Source organism: Lonchura striata, chromosome 23 (assembly GCF_050655825.1).
Source record: "Lonchura striata isolate lonStrDom1 chromosome 23, ASM5065582v1, whole genome shotgun sequence".
In the NCBI taxonomy this organism is placed as follows: Eukaryota; Metazoa; Chordata; class Aves; order Passeriformes; family Estrildidae; genus Lonchura; species Lonchura striata.
The window spans coordinates 787640-806543 of record NC_140725.1 but is presented as its reverse complement, the minus strand read 5'-3'; the positions used below and the strand labels follow the sequence as shown (position 1 = coordinate 806543).

Below are 18904 nucleotides of genomic sequence, written 5' to 3'. Positions count from 1 at the left end.
CCCAAACCCAATTTATGGTTTTGCTGCCTGAAAGAATGCAAGCTCAGAGTAACCCACCCAGGGATTCCTGCCTGTGGTTTTCCAAGGGAAGGAGGTGGACTTTGGCAGGCTGGGTACACTGGGGTGTCTCTGTGGTCCCAGTCCTGCTGTGGGGGGTGGGTTTTGTGCCCGATGGAAGTTCTTGGAGGGTCTCTGTGGGTCTGCCTTGAGCGTTGGGCAGAGGGTGGAAGCCTCCTGCTCGCCGGCCCTTTGGGAAGCGCCTTTCCCCGACCCCGGGGCTGAACCTGCTCCCTGCGGATCAGCTCACCTGGGGAAGGAGCTCCCGCTGCTGCACGGGGCCCTCGGGGGTACGCCACCCCTGGAGGGGCTGTGGGGACCCTGGTGGGGCTGGAACCCCCACGCTGATGGCACCCCGGGCACCCCAAACCCCAGCGCGTGTCCGGGGCTCGGCCGGGAGGGCGTGAACGGCCCTGAATCCCTTTCTCCTGAATTCCAGCGTGCAGAGAGGGTGATGTGAAGGCCGGGGGTGTTTTCCTGGCCTTGAAGCGGTTGGGAAAAGCATCCTCACGGTTTTCCTGCGCCCTCCGTGCCAGCAGGGCTGAGCGAGGCGCGGGGGCATCCCGGGCGCTCCCGGGCGGGTGCTGGCAGGCGGGAGCAAAGCGAGTCAGGCTCCCGGGGAGAATCACAAGGCTCCTGCCGGCCTTGGCCCGGAGCCGCCGCCCCGCCCGGCCCTTCCCGCACGCTCCCGCACCGAGATAAGGCCGGGCCGGGCCGCGCCAGCGCCCGGCGTGTGGCAACAAGCTCGGAGTGAAACCGAGCGCACGGAGCAGCTCAGATCCCTATCGGGCCCTGCGCCGCCCCGGAGCGGCCGAAAACCGGCGCAAAGCGAAGGCAAAACTCATTTACAGCCCGGGAGATGCGAAGCGGCGCCGGTGGGACGGGGAAGGGCAGCCCCGGGACGCAGCTGCTGGGGATGGGGTCTCCCCTCGCTCTCCCAGCACGGGGAGTTTTGGGGGGTCCCCACCGTGCAGGGGCCCAAAGGCGAGGGTGACCGTGCCCCGCTTTTTGGGACGGTCCCTCCCGCGGCGCCTGGGAGAGGCGCGCAGCCTGTGCCTCGGTTTCCCCACCTGTGGGAATAAATACCTGCCCGTCAAGCCCTCGCAATTACCGCCGAGGCAATCACCATATTAAAACCGACAGCGATACGACTTTTTCGGGGGGGACGAACCCATTTTTACGAGCGGCCACACCCCGTGGCCCATTTCTCCGGGCTGGGGAAGAGCCGGGCGCTGCCGTGTGTCCCCGTCCCCCCCAAAGGACAGCCTGTCGCCCTCCCAAGCGCTCTCAGCAGCGCGATGGGCGTCGGCTCTGGGGAGAGCCCCGGGGCACCCACGGGTGCCGCACCCACGGGGAGGGCAGGGCGTTGGCCGCCCCCCTCGCCCCCTCCCCAGCGCCCGCCGCCCGCGGGCGATGATTCACCGCGATTTTCCTTTTAAGGCCGCTCTCGGCGGGGAGGAAGCAGAGGAGGAGGAGGAGGAGGACACTCCTTGGACCTGGCTGGCTCCTCCTGCTCTCGCTCGAGGCTCCGACGCGCAGCCAAAAGCGAATCCCGGCGGCGGCGCTCGGCAGAGGCTCCGACGGCTCCCGGCCCCGCTGCTCGCCCAAGCGTCCGCCCGCGCCCGCGTCCCAGCCATGGCAAGAAACCACCAGGTGCAGAAGGCCAAGCTGGCCGAGCAGGCTGAGCGCTACGAGGACATGGCAGACTTCATGAAGGCCGTGGTGGAGCACGGCGACGAGCTGTCCAACGAGGAGCGCAACCTCCTCTCGGTCGCCTACAAGAACGTGGTGGGCTGCCAGCGCTCGGCCTGGAGGGTCATCTCCAGCATCGAGCACAAGACCGAGGAGGGCGACGACAAAGCGCAGGTGGTGAACGAGTACCGGGAGAAGGTGGAGCAGGAGCTGAACGCCGTCTGCAACAACGTCCTGGGCTTGCTGGACAAGTATCTCATCAAGAAGGACAGTGACACCGAGAGCAAGGTCTTCTACCTGAAGATGAAGGGCGACTACTTCCGCTACCTGGCCGAGGTGGCCAGCGGGGACGACCGCCTGTCGACGATAGAGAAGGCCCAGGAGGCCTACCAAGAGGCCATGGACATCAGCAAAAAGGAGATGCAGCCCACGAACCCCATCCGCCTGGGGCTGGCCCTCAACTTCTCCGTGTTCCACTACGAGATCGCCAACGCCCCCGAGCAGGCCATCTCGCTGGCCAAGACCACCTTCGACGAGGCCATGGGCGACCTGCACACGCTCAGCGAAGACTCCTACAAGGACAGCACCCTCATCATGCAGCTGCTCAGGGACAACCTCACGCTATGGACAGCCGAGTGCGCCGGCGAAGATGGCGGCGAGGCTGGCGAAGAGCCCAAGAACTGAGCGTGCCCTGCCGAGCCGGGGGCCGGCCCCACCTGCCCCGCTCCAGACCCTTCGGCATCTCTTCCTGGTGGTTTTTTTTTGGTTGTCGTTTTTTTGATTTTTTTTTTTTTTTTTTTTGGTTGGTTTTGGCGGGGAGGAGTCTCAGCTCCCCCCAGCCTGGATACCGGGAGTGGGGGTGGTTTTGGCAGGGCCCCTCCCTCCCTCTCCCCCATCCTCTGCTCTGGGGAGGGGGAAAAGAGGGAGAGGGGTGCCTCTGTCCCAGAGAGCTGCCAGCCCCCAAATATTTAACAATTTTTTGGGGGGGGGGGTGTCCAGTCTGGCTTGTGCCAGCTGCAAACCCCCTGTCCCAGAGGGCTGGAGCAGCGGCAGGAGGAGGTGAGGGGCTGGGCTGGGGCGAGGGGGGGTCCGGGCAGCCCCCCATTCCGGGAGGGGGTGGCGTGTTGCCGAAGCCTCTGTGCTCCAATAAACCTTCTCCTGCACCTCTCTCTCGTCTGCCTCGTCTCTCCCTGCGCACATGTCCGGGCAGCTCCGGCGCCCACCTCGCCTTCCTCCCGTCCCAGGGTGGGGGCAGCCGGGCCCCAGCACCGGGGGCTGCTCTCGGTGCCCCCCAGCCCCACAGAGGGTCTTGGGGCGAGCTGCGGCCCGTGCAAGGGCTCGGGGGTCAGTGCATCCGTGGGACGGGGTTTTGGCAGCTGCCTGCTCCACGAGGTGCTCAACCTGGGTGCTCTGACCCAGCCCCGTTAATACAAACCCAGAGTTCCCCAAAACCTGCCCTGACACCCCTGTGTGGGTCCCCAGGTCCTCCCCCATGGCTCCTCGACTCCAAGGAGGAAAATGCAGGGGAGCTGCATGGGCAGCGGCGCAGGGGCACCCCGGGCTGGCCGCGGGTGGGGACGCCCCTCTCAAGGTGCCGACGCGCTGGGACAGGCGAAAGCTCAGCACTTCTGGCCTGGCACCCGGCCACGGGAAGGGCGCAGCTCCCTCCCCTTCCCCCCGCCAGCGCGTTCCAACATGAACAATAATTACAATAAAATACAGTCACGGCACCCTGGGCTATGAGCTCAGCAGAGCCAGCAGGGCCGGGCAGGAGCCGGCCTTTGATGGGAGCCCCGCCGTGCCGGGAGGAAGCGCGCCGTGACTCAGGACCCGCACGGGGGGACACGCCAGCCCCGAGCCCTGCCGCGGCCAAATCCCAGCCCGTGGCGAGCCGGGAAATTGGGGAAATGAGGCCCAAGCAGGGACGTGACCCCCCTGGTGCGTGCAGGAGCTGTGGGTGCCCGGGGAGCCGGGGCCTGGCCTGGGCTGGAACCAGGGCTGGGCGCACACAGCAGCACCCGCTCACCCTGGATGGGGCACCCGGAGCCGATCCCAGCAGAGGGGATGAACCCCCCAGCCCCATCACCACCCCCGGGTGCTGCCCCGGCCCCCAGCAGCTCCAAGGGGTCCCCGAGGTGTCGGGGCCGGGCCTGGGCAGAGCCCACTGAGGGACCCCAGGGCTCGGCCTCCACCGAGCACCGCCAGCCTGGGAACGGCCCCAGAGCTGGAATTAGACAGAAAAACGAGCTGAGGGCTCCTGCCCTGACCCCGCGGCCTGGGGCACCCGGACTGGCTCAGCTGGAGAGTGGCGGGGCTGGAGCTGGCAGTGCCGGTGCCCAGGAAGGGAGAAGTGGGGTGTCTGTCCGTCCCTGGGGCTGTGGGTTCCCCCGGCTTCCCAGGAGTTAACCGATTTCAACAGCTCCCGAAATTGCGGCGTGGCTGGGCCGTGTAGGAGGAGGGTGCTCCCCGCTCCCAGCCGGTCCAGCAGCTTCTCCAGGCTGGGAAGGAGGAGGCTCCAAGTTCCTGGGACACTCCTGTGAGAGCAGGGAGTTCTCTGGGGTCCCCCTGCTTCACACAGGGTGGTGGGACTCAGGTAAAAACCAGGGAGACATCGGGACCTCCATCCCCACCCTCATCCTTGTCTGCTGGCTGTGGAACACTCCCGGCATCCCTGAAGGGGCATCCAGAAAATCTCTCAAATCAATCAGTTTTAGTGTCTTAAACCCCCTTAGAGCAGAGGGACTGGGTGCCCGGGGCCAAGGGCTGTCCCCCACTCCCCCAGCAGGGGAAAGGCACCAGAGCAGGTCAGTGAGGGCCAGCAGGGATGTTCTGCTGCCTGCAAAAGGCTCTGCCCGTCCCGAGTGGGAGCTGCAGGACCCACAGCCCTGCCTGGCCCTGCCAGCCTCCCCAGGCTCTGTGCCCGGGGCCGGCTCTGGGCTGAGGCTCCATCCCCTGGCCTGGGGCAGCCCCTGCCAGCCTGCCACCCCTGCCTGCTCTGCGGGCGATTTCAGAGAGGCTTTTTCTCCCCATTAGAAAGCCCCACTTGATGGGGAAGCTTTTGAGCAGGATGGAGCTGGAAATGAGGGCCGGGCGCCGGGAGGGGACCCGGGCAGGCGCGGTTCCCTGGCTGTGATTGCTTCTCCGTGCCCAAAACACCCCGCTCAGGCTCGGCCCCACGGCCGGGGGGGCTCGGCAGGCAGGACCAGCTCGGCAGAAAGCCGGGACCCCTCCCAGGCTCCTGGGCTGACTCATCCTGGCCCTTGGCCCAGGATGGCAGCCAGGGTGTCACCTCCTGGGCCCGGAGCTGTCCCCTCCCAGCCTGGGGGTGTGGGAGCAGGGCCAGGCTGCCTGGCACCCTGCAGTTCTCACCAGGGGCTCCAGCCTTCCCTGGGCACCCTGGGCAGCAGCAGAATTGTCCCCCCCGGGCTGTGGGTCCCTCTTCAGCCCCTGATCCACCTGTAAGAAGCTCCTTGGGACAAAAGCCCTGTGGTTTTGGGGCTGAAGCTCTCTGGGACCTGAGCGTTTCCTGGCTGGAACACGGCAGAGGATCCGTGGCCTGAGCTGGGCGGTTTCCATCCCAAGGCTGAGGCTGCAGATATCCAGGGCATTCAAATAAAAAAGCCAAAACGCCACAAAAAAGCTTTGATGGCTCTTGCGTAACTCAGCCTGACCTGACCATACCCTTTTAAGCCACCAAATCTCTCAAAGCCATGAAAAAGCTACTATAAAATTAATATTTTTATGATCCCTGCTCCCACCCCTTCACAGCAACTACAGAGCTCCAAAACAAGCAGGACAAGGCCACGAGCCACAGGTGAGGATGGGATTTCAGGTTAGGTTGGCTTCCAGAGTTCAGCACTGAAATCCAGCCAGGAATACCCAGGGAAACTCCTGGGCTCTGGGAAGAGCTGAGGCACTGGCAGCACCCTGGGATTTGACCTTGCTGTCTGAAATCTGAGTTTCATTGGGAAGGGGTCTGGGTGAGGCACAAGCATTGTGTGTCTGCATCCTCCTCTCCCCGAGCTGCTCCTCGTCTCCCAGTCCTGACCACAGGCTTGGGAGATGTGGGAAAAATTCATTTTAATTCCGTGCCCAGCTGCCCACGACCCCGTTCACATTCAGAGCCATCAAGGAGCCAGCCTCCAATCCCTCTGCCAAGGGCCAAAGCATCCTGTGAGAAAATCCTGCTGTATTTGATGCAAGATCTTGGGCAAGAGGCGATGCTGAGTCTGCAGAGATCTGGGATCGGGAGTCGCGCCCGCTCCCAGCCCATGTGCAGCTGCCGGGAGGCACCGGAGCCTCCCTGATGGGGACACCCCACTTGTCACCCCCAGCCCCCCAAATCCACCCCCAGCCCCCCTGATCCACCCCAGCCCCGGGGTCTGGGATCCCTCAGAAGAGATCTGCATCCCTTTGTCTCTGCTGGGGGAAAGCAGGGCCAGGAGGAGGAAGGTGGCTGAGGACACCCAGGCTGCTCCTGGGAAAGGCCCGGGATGCAAAGCACGAGCTGAGTCCCAGCGGGGCTTTCCCAGCCAGCACCTCCAACAGCTGAGCTGGCGCTGGGCTGCTCCAGCCCCTGGACCCTGCAGGGGCAGCAGCACAGCCCTGCCTGCGCCCCTGAGCCCCCAGGCAGGGCACAGAGGGACAGGGCCAGGGCAAAGGACAAGGACAGGGACACAGGGCCAGGGCCAGGGATGGGACCCAGGGACAGGGATGGGACAGGGCCAGGGCAAAGGACAAGGACAGGGACACAGGGACAGGGCCAGGGATGGGACCCAGGGACAGGGATGGGACAGGAACAGGGACGGGACAGGGACAGGACAAAGGACAAGGACAGGGACACAGGGACAGGGCCAGGGATGGGACCCAGGGACAGGGACAGGGATGGGACAGGGATGGGACAGGGACAGGGATGGGACAGGGCCAGGGCAAAGGACAAGGACAGGGACACAGGGACAGGGACGGGACAGGGACAGGGACAGGGACGGGACAGGGACAGGGACAGGGCAAAGGACAAGGACAGGGACACAGGGACAGGGACGGGACAGGGACAGGGACAGGGACGGGACAGGGCCAGGGCCAGGGCAAAGGACAAGGACAGGGACACAGGGACAGGGACAAGGACAGGGCCAGGTCCCACTGGCCGCTCCCAGAACAGGCGCTTCGGCCTCAGGCTCCGGAGCACTCTTGGGTTTATTTGTGCAGCTTCAGCAAACTCCGAAGATGAAAGTGAGGCCGAGAAGTGTTTTATTAAGAAAGAGTCCATCATTATTTCTAAGAAAAAGAAAAACAAACATCCCTCGGTCCTTGAGACGGCGTGGAGGCGTCCTGGCCTGGATTCTGCTCGGAGCACGGGGCCTGTGCACGCTCTGCAGCACTCCCAGGGCTGCTGCCTCGACTCTCACTGCACCCGAGGCAGCTCCAGCTGGCTTTTCTTTCTCTGGATCTGTCTAGCTCATGATGGAGGAGACCTTATCTCTCTTTTCCTTGCTCCCCCTGCCTTCCCTGGCTCAACTCTGTTCCTAGGGGAAGACCCTCAGCCGCCTCCCTCCTGCCAAAGTCCTGCTCTGGGCAGCAGGCCTGAAGCTCAGGAGGTCAAACCCACCCAGAGAGGGTCCAGACTCTGCCTGGAAAGGCTTTCAGTTGTTCTGAGTCACAGCTGAAGCTCGGGCTAGGAAAAGGAGAGGTGTCAAAACAGAGGAGCCAGGGAAGGGCGTGTCACAGATCCATCACCTCCTCTTCCACAGCTTTGTCCTGAGATTGCACATACTTCTCCTGCACTGCCAGGGTGCTGATAACGCAGTAATTAAGGAAAACGAGGGGCTGGGCTCAAACACTCCCTTCTGCAGGAGCTCTGAAGTTCCCGTCGAGGAACCAGCCCAGCCTCACATTAGCCCGAAGGCCATTGGGAAGAGGCAGCATCACCCGCGTTACCTCTGGCTCTGCCTGATCCCAGGCCTGACAAGCCCAGGAGAGTCAACTGTATGGTTTGAAGGAGAAGGAAAGAACCCACCCAAGGGAGGCTGAGAGAGAGGAAAGGTGTCCAAAGGCTCCTGACACGTTCACGGTGTCAATTCCCAGCCTTTGGTGGGTTTGGTGAGGACAAGTGTCTGCCCCAGGCTGGGCTGAGCACACCCCACTCCCCACGTGTGTGTCACCACCAGACGATGAACCTGGGCCTGCAAACTCCAGCCTTGGTCCCCCAGGGAGAGAGAAATGAAACTCGAGAGCAGAGAGGATACGAGGAGAAGTGGAAGTCGGCCCCCACGGCTGCCGACATCAGCGCCTCCAGGCTCCGGTGCTCCTGGTCCCCGAAGCAATATCCATTGGCCTTGTCCACGGCCTGCAGCACCTGCCTCATGCTCTGCTTGTCCTGGGAGGAGGGAGCTCGCTGGCACCTGCCCTTCCCCCCGGGCAGCAGCTCACACTGCCCTGAGCTGTTTTCTCTGGGGCTCAGGGTCACCCTGACAGTGCCCAGGGCCCCGGGGCCACCAACGACAAACAGGGACAAACAGGGACAAACAGGGACTGGCTCTCCACCCTCTCATTCCCTTTCATCACTTTCTCCCAGCCCATTTGCCTGCTGACACTTCTGCCAGCTGCCTGATCAAGGACATTTCCAGCCCGCCCTCCACCTTCTCATCATTTGCTGCTCCCTAATTTAAGCAGGTTTTAGGTGATCCTCAGCCCAGATTTGAAATGCAGGCCAGAAGGGGCAGCCTGGATTCCCCACCCCGGGACACAAGGCCCAGGGAGCCCCAGGCCCATCAGCCTTTTTCTGTGGCTGCCACAGATCACTTCCAAGTGTGGGTGTTCTTCCCCGTTCCCAGCCCCGAGTCCCTCACAGTGGAGGTTTGCAGCCCTGTGGCTCTGGGCAGACAGAAGGCAGCTGCTGCCCATGCAGGGCTCCCTGTCCCTCCTGCTGGCCCACCTGGACGTTGAGGGGCACGAAGGACACCAGGCTGTAGTCCTCGATCACCTCCACCAGCTTCTCGTTGAGGCGGCGGAAATTCCTGAAGAAGGGGTCGGAGGCCAAGTGATCCACGAGGTAAGAGAGGTCCAGGACCTCGGTGTAATAGTCCAGGTTGAAAGCTGCAGGGCGACAGGGAGCTCTGAAGGCAAGCTGGAAGCTGGAGAGCACAGCGGGATCTGCAGCAGCTCCCACCCTGCCCCATTCCACAGCCTCCCCCTCAAATTCCTCAAAGGCCAGAATGGAGCTCTGAGCTGCCCTGGCTGGTGGGAGGTGCCCCTGCCCACCAGAGAGGAGCCGAGGTTCGAGGTGCCTCCCCCCAGAGCACGCTGTGCCCCCCAGTCCCTCACCCAGCTTCCCGTACTGCTCGATCAGGTCCATCTTGGAGAGGACGTTGACGTGGGGCAGCTCCACGTGCAGCATGGTGGCCAGCGAGGTGCAGAGCACGGAGATGAACTTCCCAGGGTCCGTGCAGTAGTGGGAATCCACCAGGTGCACGGCAGCCAGCTGGGCAGAGAAGGCACAAAGGGACACAGGAGCTCAGAGCCGTGACAAGCCCTGCTCGAGGGACAGCCCAGGAGAAGCTGTCCAGGCCTGACCGCACCACCTGGGGAAATCACCCCCCACCTCCTGCACACAGAACACAGCACCAGAGAACCTTGGACTGCTTTGGGTCAGGGGGGACCTTAAAGTTCACCTGGCCCCAGCCCTGCCACGGCAGGGACACCTCCCACTGCCCCAGCTGCTCCCAGCCTGGCCTTGGGCACTGCCAGGGATCTGGGGCAGCCCCAGCTGCTCTGGGCACCTGTGCCAGGGCTGCCCACCCTGCCAGGGAACAATTCCTAATTCCCAGTCTCCCATCCAGCCCTGCCCCTGGCAGTGGGAGCCATTCCCTGGGTCCTGTCCCTCCATCTGTGTCCCCAGTCCCTCTCCAGCTCTCCTGGAGCCCTCCAGGCCCTGCCAGGCTCTCCTGGAGCCTTCTGTGCTCCACGCTGAACACGTATCCAGGTATACAAAGTGTCTGCCACATTCCCAGCCATGGATTCAGACCCAGGGAAGGGCTCTGGGAGGCTTTTAGAGCTCCACCAGCAGCACCACAAGGAAATTCAGCCTGCAGCTGCTCGCCCTTTTCTCAGGGTTTCTCTCTGCAGCTGAAGTTCCACGCTTGTCTGAACTCTGTGGGGTTTGGGGTGGGAGCTGGGGCAGTTCCCCCCATGAGCAGCTCAGCTGCCCCCAGCTCCCCACAGGAATGCCCAGCTCCTCAGGAGCAGTACCTGCAGCACACCAGCTCTGCTGGGAGAGCCCCAGTGGCTCACACCAATCATTAATAACTGCACTAACGAGCTCTGTGATCCCCTGGGTTTTGTGTGGCTGCAACAATGCGGCCCCAGAGCTGGGAAGTCACTGCAAGTCAGGGCTCTGAGGCTGAGTCACAGCAGCAGAGCCCAGCCAGTCTGGGGCTCCCAGGCAGAGAGGGAGAGCAGGACCAGCCCTGCAAACGCTTTATTTTAGCAGCTCCAAGCCCATGTCCATTTACTCCAAGGAAAATAAGCTCTGATGTGCAGATTCCCAGTGACATTCCCAAGCAAATGAAGCTGCCCTTCTTGCTCAGAGCACCCAGGTTTGCACACTGGTGGTGTGGCCCCGCCGCAGAGCCAGCGCAGCGTCAGCAGCTCCCGTTGTGCAAGAGCCCAGAGCCCGTCCCACGGGCTGCAGGAGGGGCCTGGCACAGCCCCTGCATTCCTCAGGGCACTGCCAAGGCTCCCAGCACACTCAGAACCCCACTGTGGATGAAACAGCCGGGCTGAGGGGAGGATCCTGCAGCACAGCACTCCTGCCCCATCCTGGGAGCGTTCAGGGACAGGCTGGAGTGCCCTGGGCATGGAGTGAGAGTGCCTTTGAGGTTCTCTCCAACCCAAACCATTCTGGGATTTTGTGTGTGGTGTGAGGAAGGAATCTGTGTTCCTGCTCCCAACCCCAGTAAAAGCCCTGACAGGCCATTCTGCTGCCGATCTCTCCCAGCATAAAATAGGGGAAAAAATTCCCCTTCTTCCATCATAAAGCCACTTCACATGAAAAGCCAAAAATTCCCCGGAGACAGCGGCCACGAGACCCCCCAACCTGTGTGCCCGTGTGCCCACGGAGCCCGGAGCTCGTGGGTGCCCAGCCCATCCCTACCCTGAAATCCCACTTGGCCAGCTGGGCGAGGACGTTCTTCAGGGCCTGGTGGTGGGTGTAGAGCTCCACCTGGCCGGGGCAGTCGAAGAGCAGGTAGTGTCCCCGCAGGGCGCGCAGCCGCTCCCGCAGCCAGTCGGCGTTGGCCTCCAGGTACTCCATGCAGTAGAGCAGGCCCCCGTTGGGGCCCAGCCCCAGCCCGGCCATCACGTCGGGCAGCGTGACCAGCTCGCCGATGTCCAGGGCGCAGGGCCGGGGCAGCGCCTCGTTGGCGGGGTCCAGGTTCACCACGGCCACGCTGCGGCCCAGCCGCGCCAGGAAATCCTGCATGGCCTGACAGTACGTGCTCTTCCCCGAGCCCGGCGGCCCGATCACCACCTGGCCGAAGGCCGGCGGGCCGGCCCTGCTGCCCTCAGCCATGCTGGCTCATCGTGCTGCTGCCGGGGCTGGGGCACAGCGGGGTCAGAGCCCGCTGAGGGGTGTCCTGCCGAGGGGCTGGGCTGCCCTGCAGGGACAGAGGGGACAGTGGGGACAGACCCACCAAGGGACAGCGGGGATACCTCCTGCTGAGGGGCTGGGCTGTACCTGCAGGGACAGGCTGTGATAGAGGGGACGGCAGGGACAGCACCCACCCAGGGATAGCACCCACCCAGCGCCCGTGTACCCCCTTCTCCCCACCACCCCACCTGGCCCTGACTTTCCCTCACGTCTCCTCTTCTTCCAGACGCTTCATCCCCTGTTAACCCCACTGATCCCGGTTACCCCCCCCCCCCGTTCCCGTTATCCCCGCCCCCATCCCCGTTACCCCCCCCGTTCCAGTTATCCCCCCCATCCCCGTTATCCCCGTTACCCCCCCATCCCCGTTACCCCCCCTGTCCCCGTTACCCCCCCTGTCACCGTTATCCCCGTTACCCACCCGTCCCCGTTCCCCCCCCTGTCCCCGTTACCCCCCCATCCCCGTTATCCCCGTTATCCCCGTTACCCCCCCATCCCCGTTATCCCTCCATTCCCGTTACCCCCCCATCCCCGTTATCCCCGTTACCCCCCTGTCCCCGTTACCCCCCCATCCCCGTTATCCCCATTATCCCCGTTACCCCCCCATCCCCGTTATCCCCATTATCCCCGTTATCCCCGTTCCCCCCGGCCCCGCGGCCGCTCACCGCCGGTGTCCCCGCTGTGGGTCCGGGCTGCCGCGGGCCCCGAGCGCCGCGTTCCGGGCGCGGAGCGGCCGCCGCTCCCGCAGCGCCCCCTGGCGGCCGGGCGGCCCCGCCCCCGCCGGAGGTCGCGGGTTCGAGTCCCGGCGCCGGCTCCTGTCCCTGCAGCACCGCCCCAGCCCCGCTTTTTGCCAAATCACAGAACCAGTCGGGATGGAAAAGGCCTCTGAGACCATCGAGCCCCAGCGCTGACCAAACACCACCGTGGCACTGAGGGCCGTGCCCAGTTTCTCCTTAAACGCCTCTGGGGACAGTGACTCCACCCCCTCCCTGGGCAGCCCGCTCCCAAAGCCTAATCCCCCTTCTGAAATTCTTCCTAATGTCCACCCTCAACCTTCCTGGAGCAGTTTAAGGCAACGTCAGTGGGACAGAGCTGTCCCCTCTGCCAGGCCAGGAGAACGGGGCAGAGCGCCTTGGGAAGCACCCGCTGCCCACAGCCACAGGGAAGGCTGGAGAACCCCTCTGCAGGCTGCCAGGACCAGCCTCTGCAGGCTGCCAGGACCAGGCTCTCTGCAGGCCGCCAGGACCAGCCTCTCATCCCGAGCAGCTTCCCGACACTGTGGGACAGCCACGCCCGAGGAGCAGCAGCAGGACAGTTACTGTGCCCTGCCTGTACTTGTCCTTCCCCACCTCTCAAGCCACCCTCAGCTGTGAGTTCTGCTTCTTAAACACACACATTTGCTTGATCCCAGCACAAATAAAAGTGTTAGCCCTCCTAAATCCTTCTCCATTCACACAGGAAACCATTTCCTTTCATTTGAACGGTTCAATTAGTGGGAAAAAAACCCCACCGCAGCGACTTTTATTACAAATATGTATTCTTACTAAAAATAAGTATATAAAGACCGTGCTCCGTACTGAGCCCAGGAGCCAGCCCAGACTGGGGAACAGGCCAGAGGCTGTGACAGTCCCTGCTCAGCGTGGCTGGGCCCTGAGGCTGCCCAGGGCGGGCTGGGACGCTCGGACAAAGGCCATGTCCTGCCTGTACTTCATGGCTGTGGGGGGCTGGCGCCTGAGCAGCTGGTCACCCATGTCCTGGGGCTCAGGGTCATCGTAGATGGTGGAGATGACAACAGAAGTGTCAGCACGGGGCTTCTTCCTCCTGATAAAAGTTGGCAGCTTCTCCCCGTGGTACCTGGAGGGAAGCAGGAAAGGTTTGGCTGGAGGTTGCAGAGGCCACCAGGCATCCTTGCGCTTCCCAGCTCAGTTCCTGGAACGGTTTGGGTTGGAAAGGACCTTAAACCCAGCCAGTGCCACCCCTGCCACGGGCAGGGACACCCCCAGGGAGCTGCACGTGGCCCCTGCTGCACCCTGGCTGTCAGGGGGAGCAGCCTGTGTGGCTGTGGGGTGTGGAACTCCCCAGCTGTGCAGGGAAGGGCACAGCTGGGACAGCCCTGTCCCCACAGCTCCCCTTGCAGCCTCTCAGCTGCTGTGAGCCTGGGCAGAGGTGGGAGCAGGGGCTGGGAGGGCACTGGGAACTCACCCCAGCCCCCTCTTGCACCGGGGGTTCTGACCCTCGTTGTCCAGAGCTTCGGCCATCCCAGAGTTGCTGCTCCCCAGGCCCAGCCCCTCTGTCCAGCCCTGCTGCTCCAGGACCTTCCTGCCGAAGCCCTGAGAGGGGAAAGAACCGTCAGACCTGCTGGGCAAATCCTCAGCCTCCCAGAGCCCTCTTCCCACGGCCAGGACCTCTGTCTCCTCCTGACCCACAGCCCGTGGGCAGCAGTGTGGCCCAGCCCTGCCTGGGCAGGCAGAGCTCACCTTGGTGTACCTCTCGAAGGTGCCAATGGGCTGCCCTGACACAGAGCCGTCCTCCAGCCCGTCCCGGAGCCGCCGCTCCAGCCACATCTGCACCGAGTCCCGGGCATCCTTATCCCCTCCATCTGGGGACAAAGCACAGTCAGCACAGCCCAGCGAGGCTGGGCACCTCCACCGTGCTCCCCGGAGCTCCAGCAGAGGAGGCAGAACCTGTTCTTTTTGGCAAGCCTTGCTGCCAGACCAGAAAAACACTGTTTCAGGTTCACTGACAGCTTGGATGCTTTCAAAGAATGACAAAGAGCTCCCAGATTCTGCATGCTCAGAACTTCCCTGGGGCGGGTGGCTCAGCTGTGGTACCTTTGTCATAGTAGATGCTCATGTCCACGTCCCAGTCGTCGGCTGTCTGCTCGTCAAAGTCTGCCAAGAGAAGGGAAGCAGCATTTTGGTGAGCTCTGGCACAGGGGAGCTTTGTTGCTGGCCCAGCTTTCCCCAACAAAATGGGAAGGAATCACAGAATCACTGAGGCTGGAGATCTCCAAGACCATTCAGTCCAGCTGTGACCAGCTCCCACCTTGTCACCAGCCCAGACCACTGAGTGCCATCCCTGGATACCTCCAGGGATGGGGACCCCACCACCTCCCTGTGCCTGACCCCCTTTCCATGGGGAAATTCCTGCTGGCTCTACCCTGAGCCTGCCCTGGCCCAGCCTGAGGCCGTTCCCTCTCCTCCTGTCCCTGTTCCTGGAGCAGAGCCTGACCCCCTGGCTGTCCCCTCCTGGCAGGAGCTGTGCAGAGTGAGCAGAGCCCCTGATCCCCCTTTTCTCCCCTGAGCCCCTTCCCAGCTCCAGCCCCTGCCCTGGGCACTCCCCAGCCCCTCCACTGCAGAACTGGACACAGCTCTGCACCCGGGGTGGTGCCTCAGCAGTGCCAGCACGCAGAAATGGCATTAGAGACCCCCAAAGCCCACTGCCCACCCAAGAGGCTGCCAGCAGCACCACGGGGGTCTCTGGTGAGCAGCTCTGTGCCCAGGGGATGGCTCAGGAGCCGTGGCAAGGCGCTGGTGGCTCCAGCTGGCCCGGACAGCCTGTTTAAGCCCGTGGGCTCAGTGACACAAACACCAGGGTCACCTCCTTCCTGCTCCTGCCAGAACTGGGCATCCGTGTAGAACACGAGGCCAGAGCCGCCCTTCTCCCACTTGAGCTCGATCTCCTCCTCGAAGAGGCGCTCCCGCGCCCGCTCCTGCTGCGTCACGTCCTCGTGCAGCGCCGCGTGCCGCTGCCACTCCTCACACGTGTCATCGTCCTGCACGGGACACAGCGGGGCTGGGATGGACACAGCACAGCCTGGGATGGACACAGCAGGGCTGGGATGGACACAGCACAGCCTGGGATGGACACAGCAGGGCTGGGATGGACACAGCACAGCCTGGGATGGACACAGCAGGGCTGGGATGGACACAGAACAGCCTGGGATGGACACAGCACAGCCTGGGATGGACACAGAACGGCCTGGGATGGTCACAGCGGGGCTGGGATGGACACAGAGGGGCTGGGATGGACACAGCGGGGCTGGGATGGACACAGCGGGGCTGGGATGGACACAGCACAGCCTGGGATGGACACAGAACGGCCTGGGATGGACACAGCAGGGCTGGGATGGACACAGAACAGCCTGGGATGGACACAGAACGGCCTGGGATGGACACAGCAGGGCTGGGATGGACACAGAACAGCCTGGGATGGACACAGTGGGGCTGGGATGGACACAGAACAGCCTGGGATGGACACAGCGGGGCTGGGATGGACACAGAGGGGCTGGGATGGACACAGCAGGGCTGGGATGGACACAGCAGGGCTGGGATGGACACAGAACAGCCTGGGATGGACACAGAACAGCCTGGGATGGACACAGCGGGGCTGGGATGGACACAGCAGGGCTGGGATGGACACAGAACAGCCTGGGATGGACACAGCGGGGCTGGGATGGAGCTGGGGACAGCAGCTCAGCCCAGGACAGAGCTGGGGACAGCAGCTCAGCCCGGGATGGAGCTGGGGACAGCAGCTCAGCCCCCTGCTCTCCCTGACCCTTCCCAACGCCCTCCCCTGGAGCAGCTGTGCTGGCAGAGCCGGGCTGGCGGGCTCAGGCCCCGACACGAGGGATGAGCTCATCCCTGACTAAGAGCAGTGCCAGAGTCAGCAGGAGAAATCCTGCAGCACCCCCACCCCAGGGCCCCGCTGATGCCCATTTAAGGAGCAGGTGTGTTGGACCTGGAGTCAGCACTGGCAAGGAATTAATTCCACTGCAGCTGATCCCCCAGGAGATTGCGTGGGGTCCCAGGAAGCAGCTCCCTGGCACAGCCACAGAGCTGCCTGCCCAGTCCTGGGCACAGCCAAGGAACAGCCAGAGGAACGGCTGCAGAACCAGGAAACAGCTGGAGCAGTCTGTTTAGTCTGGAGAAGGAAAGACTGAGTAAAAAGCTGGAAAAAGCAGGGAACAAAGCGCTCTCTGTGCCCCACGCTGCCAGGAGAAAGGAATAGGGTGCAGATGCAGCAGAGATGTGGCAGCTGAGTTAATTCTGGTGCAGCAGAGAATGGGAATGGCTTGCCTGGGGATCTGTAATGACAGAGGTTGGGAGAACAGGCCAGACAGGCGTCTGCCAGGGACAGGGGTGGGACGGCTGCTGCCCTGCCCGGTTCTGCAGGAGCCTTTGGCACTAAAGCCATTTTCCTCAGTGCCCAAAGTGCCAGCGCAGGAGCAGCCAAGGGCAGCCCCCTGTGCTGCTCTGCACGTCACTCTGGCACACAGACGGTCCCCAGCCGCTGCCACCTCCCCTGCCAGCACAGCAGAGCTGGGCCCAGCTGCCAGGCAGCACCTGCTGGGCAGCACCAGCCTCCCCTCTGCTCCAGCCTCGGGAATTGACCCCCAGCCCCGCCACGAGCAGCTCTGGGGGGCTCAGGCCACCCCGTCCCTGTCCCAAGGGGCTCAAGGGGTGAACAATCCTAGTTTAAAACTGGTTTTAACAAGCCACGTGTCCCAGTAAGAGCTGAAAACCGAGCTCTGAGCATGGGATCTGCCCTCGCAGCTCCAGCAGGCGACGGTGCTGGAATATTCCGCTTACATCATCCGAGTGTGACTCCTCTTCCTCCTGCTCCGGCGCCTCCTCATCCTCCCGGGGCTGGGCGGGCTGAGTCAGCCCCCGGGGCTCCAGTGCCTCGGTGATCTCATCCCCCGCGGCCGTGTACACGCCCCGGCCCTGGGCCACGGTGCCGGGGTAGCGGAAGGGCACGCTGCCGTAGCGGCGGCTGGAGCCGCTGCGGGGGAAGTCCAGCTGCAGCCGGGAGATCAGGCGGGGCGGCAGGCGGCAGGCCCGGATCAGCTCCAGGAACTCGCTGCGGGGTGTGCCCACGTTGCCCCGGGGCATGAACGAGGGTGGGTTCAGCTCGGGCAGCCGCCGCAGCTGCGCCTCGGTGAGCGACGCCTCGGCCAGCGCGGCCTCCTGATCCTGCTCCTGCTGCTGCTGCTCCTCTTGATCCTGCTCCTGCTGATGCTGCTGCTCCTCCTGCTCCGGCTCCTGCCTGCTGGGAGCAGCCTCGGGGCCTGCGGGGAGAAGGGAGGGTCTGGGGTCCCACAGGACAGAAAGGATGGTTTTGGGGGCCTGCAGGAGATCAGGGATGGTTTTGGGGGCTCACAGGAGATCAGGGACGGTTTTGGGGGGTCCCAGACCCCACCGGGAGCGGGTAAATCTAGGAGCCCACGGACAGGAGGGAGATACGCGGAGCCCACACGGGCCCTGCGTGCCTCTGAGCAGGTTCAGGGCGCCGAGGAAGCTCCGCCAGCAGCTCTAACCGGGCGCTGCCGGCCCGGCCCCGCCCGCCCGTACCTGTCCCGGGGCTCAGGCGGACCCTGCGGATGAGGCAGCGGCCGGGCAGCGCGGCGCCGTCGGGCCCGACCCAGCGCTTGCCCGAGTACATGCGGACGAAGCGGCGGGCACGGCCGGGCCGCACGGACACCGGGCAGCAGCAGGTGCGCGGCGCCGAGGCCCCGCCGCCGCCCGCCGGCGGGCGCTCGGGGCGGTGCCGGTAGTGGAAGCAGAGGAAGCCGCCGGCCTCCAGGAACTGGCTGAAGTAGGCGCGGAGGTGCGCGGAGCGGAGCGCGGCCGGGATGCCGCTCACCAGGCAGTACCGGGCGGCCCCGCCGCCGCCGGGCGCCGCCATCTTGGCTCGCCGGTAGCGGCGCGCGGGGATGACGTTCACGGTGATGACGTTAGCGCGGGGATGGCTTGGCGCGCGGTGATGACGTCGAGGCGGCTGGAGGGCGCCGCCTGGTGGCGGGGAGGAGCGCGGCAGGCGGGGCGGCCTGGGGGGACACGGGGGGGACAGAGGGACCCGGGGGGGACAGAGGGACCTGGGGGGGACAGAGAGACCTGGGGGCGACAGAGGGATACTGGGGGGGGGCAGAGAGACCTGGATGGGACAGAGAGACCGGGGGGGACAGAGAGACCCGGGGGGGACAGAGAGACCCGGGGGGGACAGAGGGGTTGGGGACAGGAACCCTGGCAGGTCATAGGGGTTGGGGTCCAAGATCCCCCATTGTGGGGGGTTTAACAGGTCCCGGGGGTCACAGACCAGGGGTCACAGCCCCGGGGATCACAAGCCGGGGGTCACAGGGCCCGGGGGTCACACACCTCGGGGGTCACAGCCCCGGGGATCACAAGCCGGGGGTCACAGAGTGGGGGTCACAGACTGGGGGTCACAAGCCCCGGGGGTCACAGGCCGGGGTCACAGCCCCGGGGCTTGGGGTGCCGGGGCTGCTGTGCTCCCCCCACAAGGCTCTGGCCTCGTCCCCGTTCCGTGTCCCCAGCTCTGCTGCCAGCCCCCCGGGCGGTCCCCCGGCCGTGCCCTGTCCCCGTGGGTGCCCTGGGCTGCACCAGCCCTGCCCGGGGCTCCTCGCTGGGACAAGGTGCCAGGGCAGGCCCGGGCTGACGCAGGATTCCGGGTGTTCCGTGGGCACGGCAGGCTTGGCGCAGCTTGGGCTGGCACCTG

The 18904-nt window shown here is 64.3% G+C and overlaps 3 protein-coding genes across 5 annotated transcripts; 1 reads left to right on the top strand and 2 right to left on the bottom strand.

Annotated features, from left to right (window-relative positions):
• Window positions 1-1455: 1455 nt before the first annotated feature.
• SFN (stratifin) lies at window positions 1456-2917 on the top strand. The gene has a single exon (XM_085559522.1). The coding sequence runs from the start codon at window positions 1471-1473 to the stop codon at window positions 2431-2433; it is 963 nt and encodes a 320-aa protein (XP_085415648.1). The 5' UTR covers window positions 1456-1470; the 3' UTR covers window positions 2434-2917.
• A 4062-nt stretch (window positions 2918-6979) lies between these two features.
• Window positions 6980-12093, bottom strand: GPN2 (GPN-loop GTPase 2). Of its 2 annotated transcripts, none has more exons than XM_085559523.1 (6): window positions 12055-12093; window positions 10898-11479; window positions 9070-9226; window positions 8681-8841; window positions 7992-8122; window positions 6980-7540 (listed from the first exon to the last, which is right to left on the bottom strand). In XM_085559523.1, exons 2-6 carry the CDS (start codon window positions 11312-11314, stop codon window positions 7468-7470), a joined length of 939 nt encoding a protein of 312 aa, XP_085415649.1. In that variant the 5' UTR covers window positions 11315-11479; window positions 12055-12093; the 3' UTR covers window positions 6980-7467. The 2 variants fall into 2 exon arrangements, with proteins under 2 accessions (XP_085415649.1, XP_085415650.1); XM_085559524.1 differs by having other exon boundaries at window positions 10898-11399.
• A 771-nt stretch (window positions 12094-12864) lies between these two features.
• Window positions 12865-18098, bottom strand: GPATCH3 (G-patch domain containing 3). 2 transcript variants are annotated; one of them, XM_085559516.1, is made up of 7 exons: window positions 17743-18098; window positions 16981-17459; window positions 14990-15164; window positions 14221-14280; window positions 13867-14095; window positions 13592-13719; window positions 12865-13243 (listed from the first exon to the last, which is right to left on the bottom strand). In XM_085559516.1, exons 1-7 carry the CDS (start codon window positions 18074-18076, stop codon window positions 13098-13100), a joined length of 1551 nt encoding a protein of 516 aa, XP_085415642.1. In that variant the 5' UTR covers window positions 18077-18098; the 3' UTR covers window positions 12865-13097. The 2 variants fall into 2 exon arrangements, with proteins under 2 accessions (XP_085415642.1, XP_085415644.1); XM_085559518.1 differs by having other exon boundaries at window positions 13867-13988.
• Between the last annotated feature and the right edge of the window lie 806 nt (window positions 18099-18904).

Bases quoted from the DNA above. Each gene is read 5' to 3' on its own strand.
- GPN2 (XM_085559523.1), bottom strand. From the start codon at position 11,314: ATGGCTGAGGGCAGCAGGGCCGGCCCGCCGGCCTTCGGCCAGGTGGTG. The intron at 8,842-9,069 runs GTGAGGGACTGG...GTCGCCCTGCAG, and splicing joins CGAGCAGTACGGGAAGCTGG to CTTTCAACCTGGACTATTAC. The intron at 7,541-7,991 runs GTATCCTCTCTG...CTGCGTTATCAG, and splicing joins GCCGACTTCCACTTCTCCTC to CACCCTGGCAGTGCAGGAGA.
- SFN (XM_085559522.1), top strand. From the start codon at position 1,471: ATGATTCACCGCGATTTTCCTTTTAAGGCCGCTCTCGGCGGGGAGGAA.
- GPATCH3 (XM_085559516.1), bottom strand. From the start codon at position 18,076: ATGGCGGCGCCCGGCGGCGGCGGGGCCGCCCGGTACTGCCTGGTGAGC. The intron at 13,720-13,866 runs GTGAGCTCTGCC...TTCCCCTCTCAG, and splicing joins CCTTCGAGAGGTACACCAAG to GGCTTCGGCAGGAAGGTCCT. The intron at 13,244-13,591 runs GTGAGTTCCCAG...GCTTCCCTCCAG, and splicing joins CGGTGCAAGAGGGGGCTGGG to GTACCACGGGGAGAAGCTGC.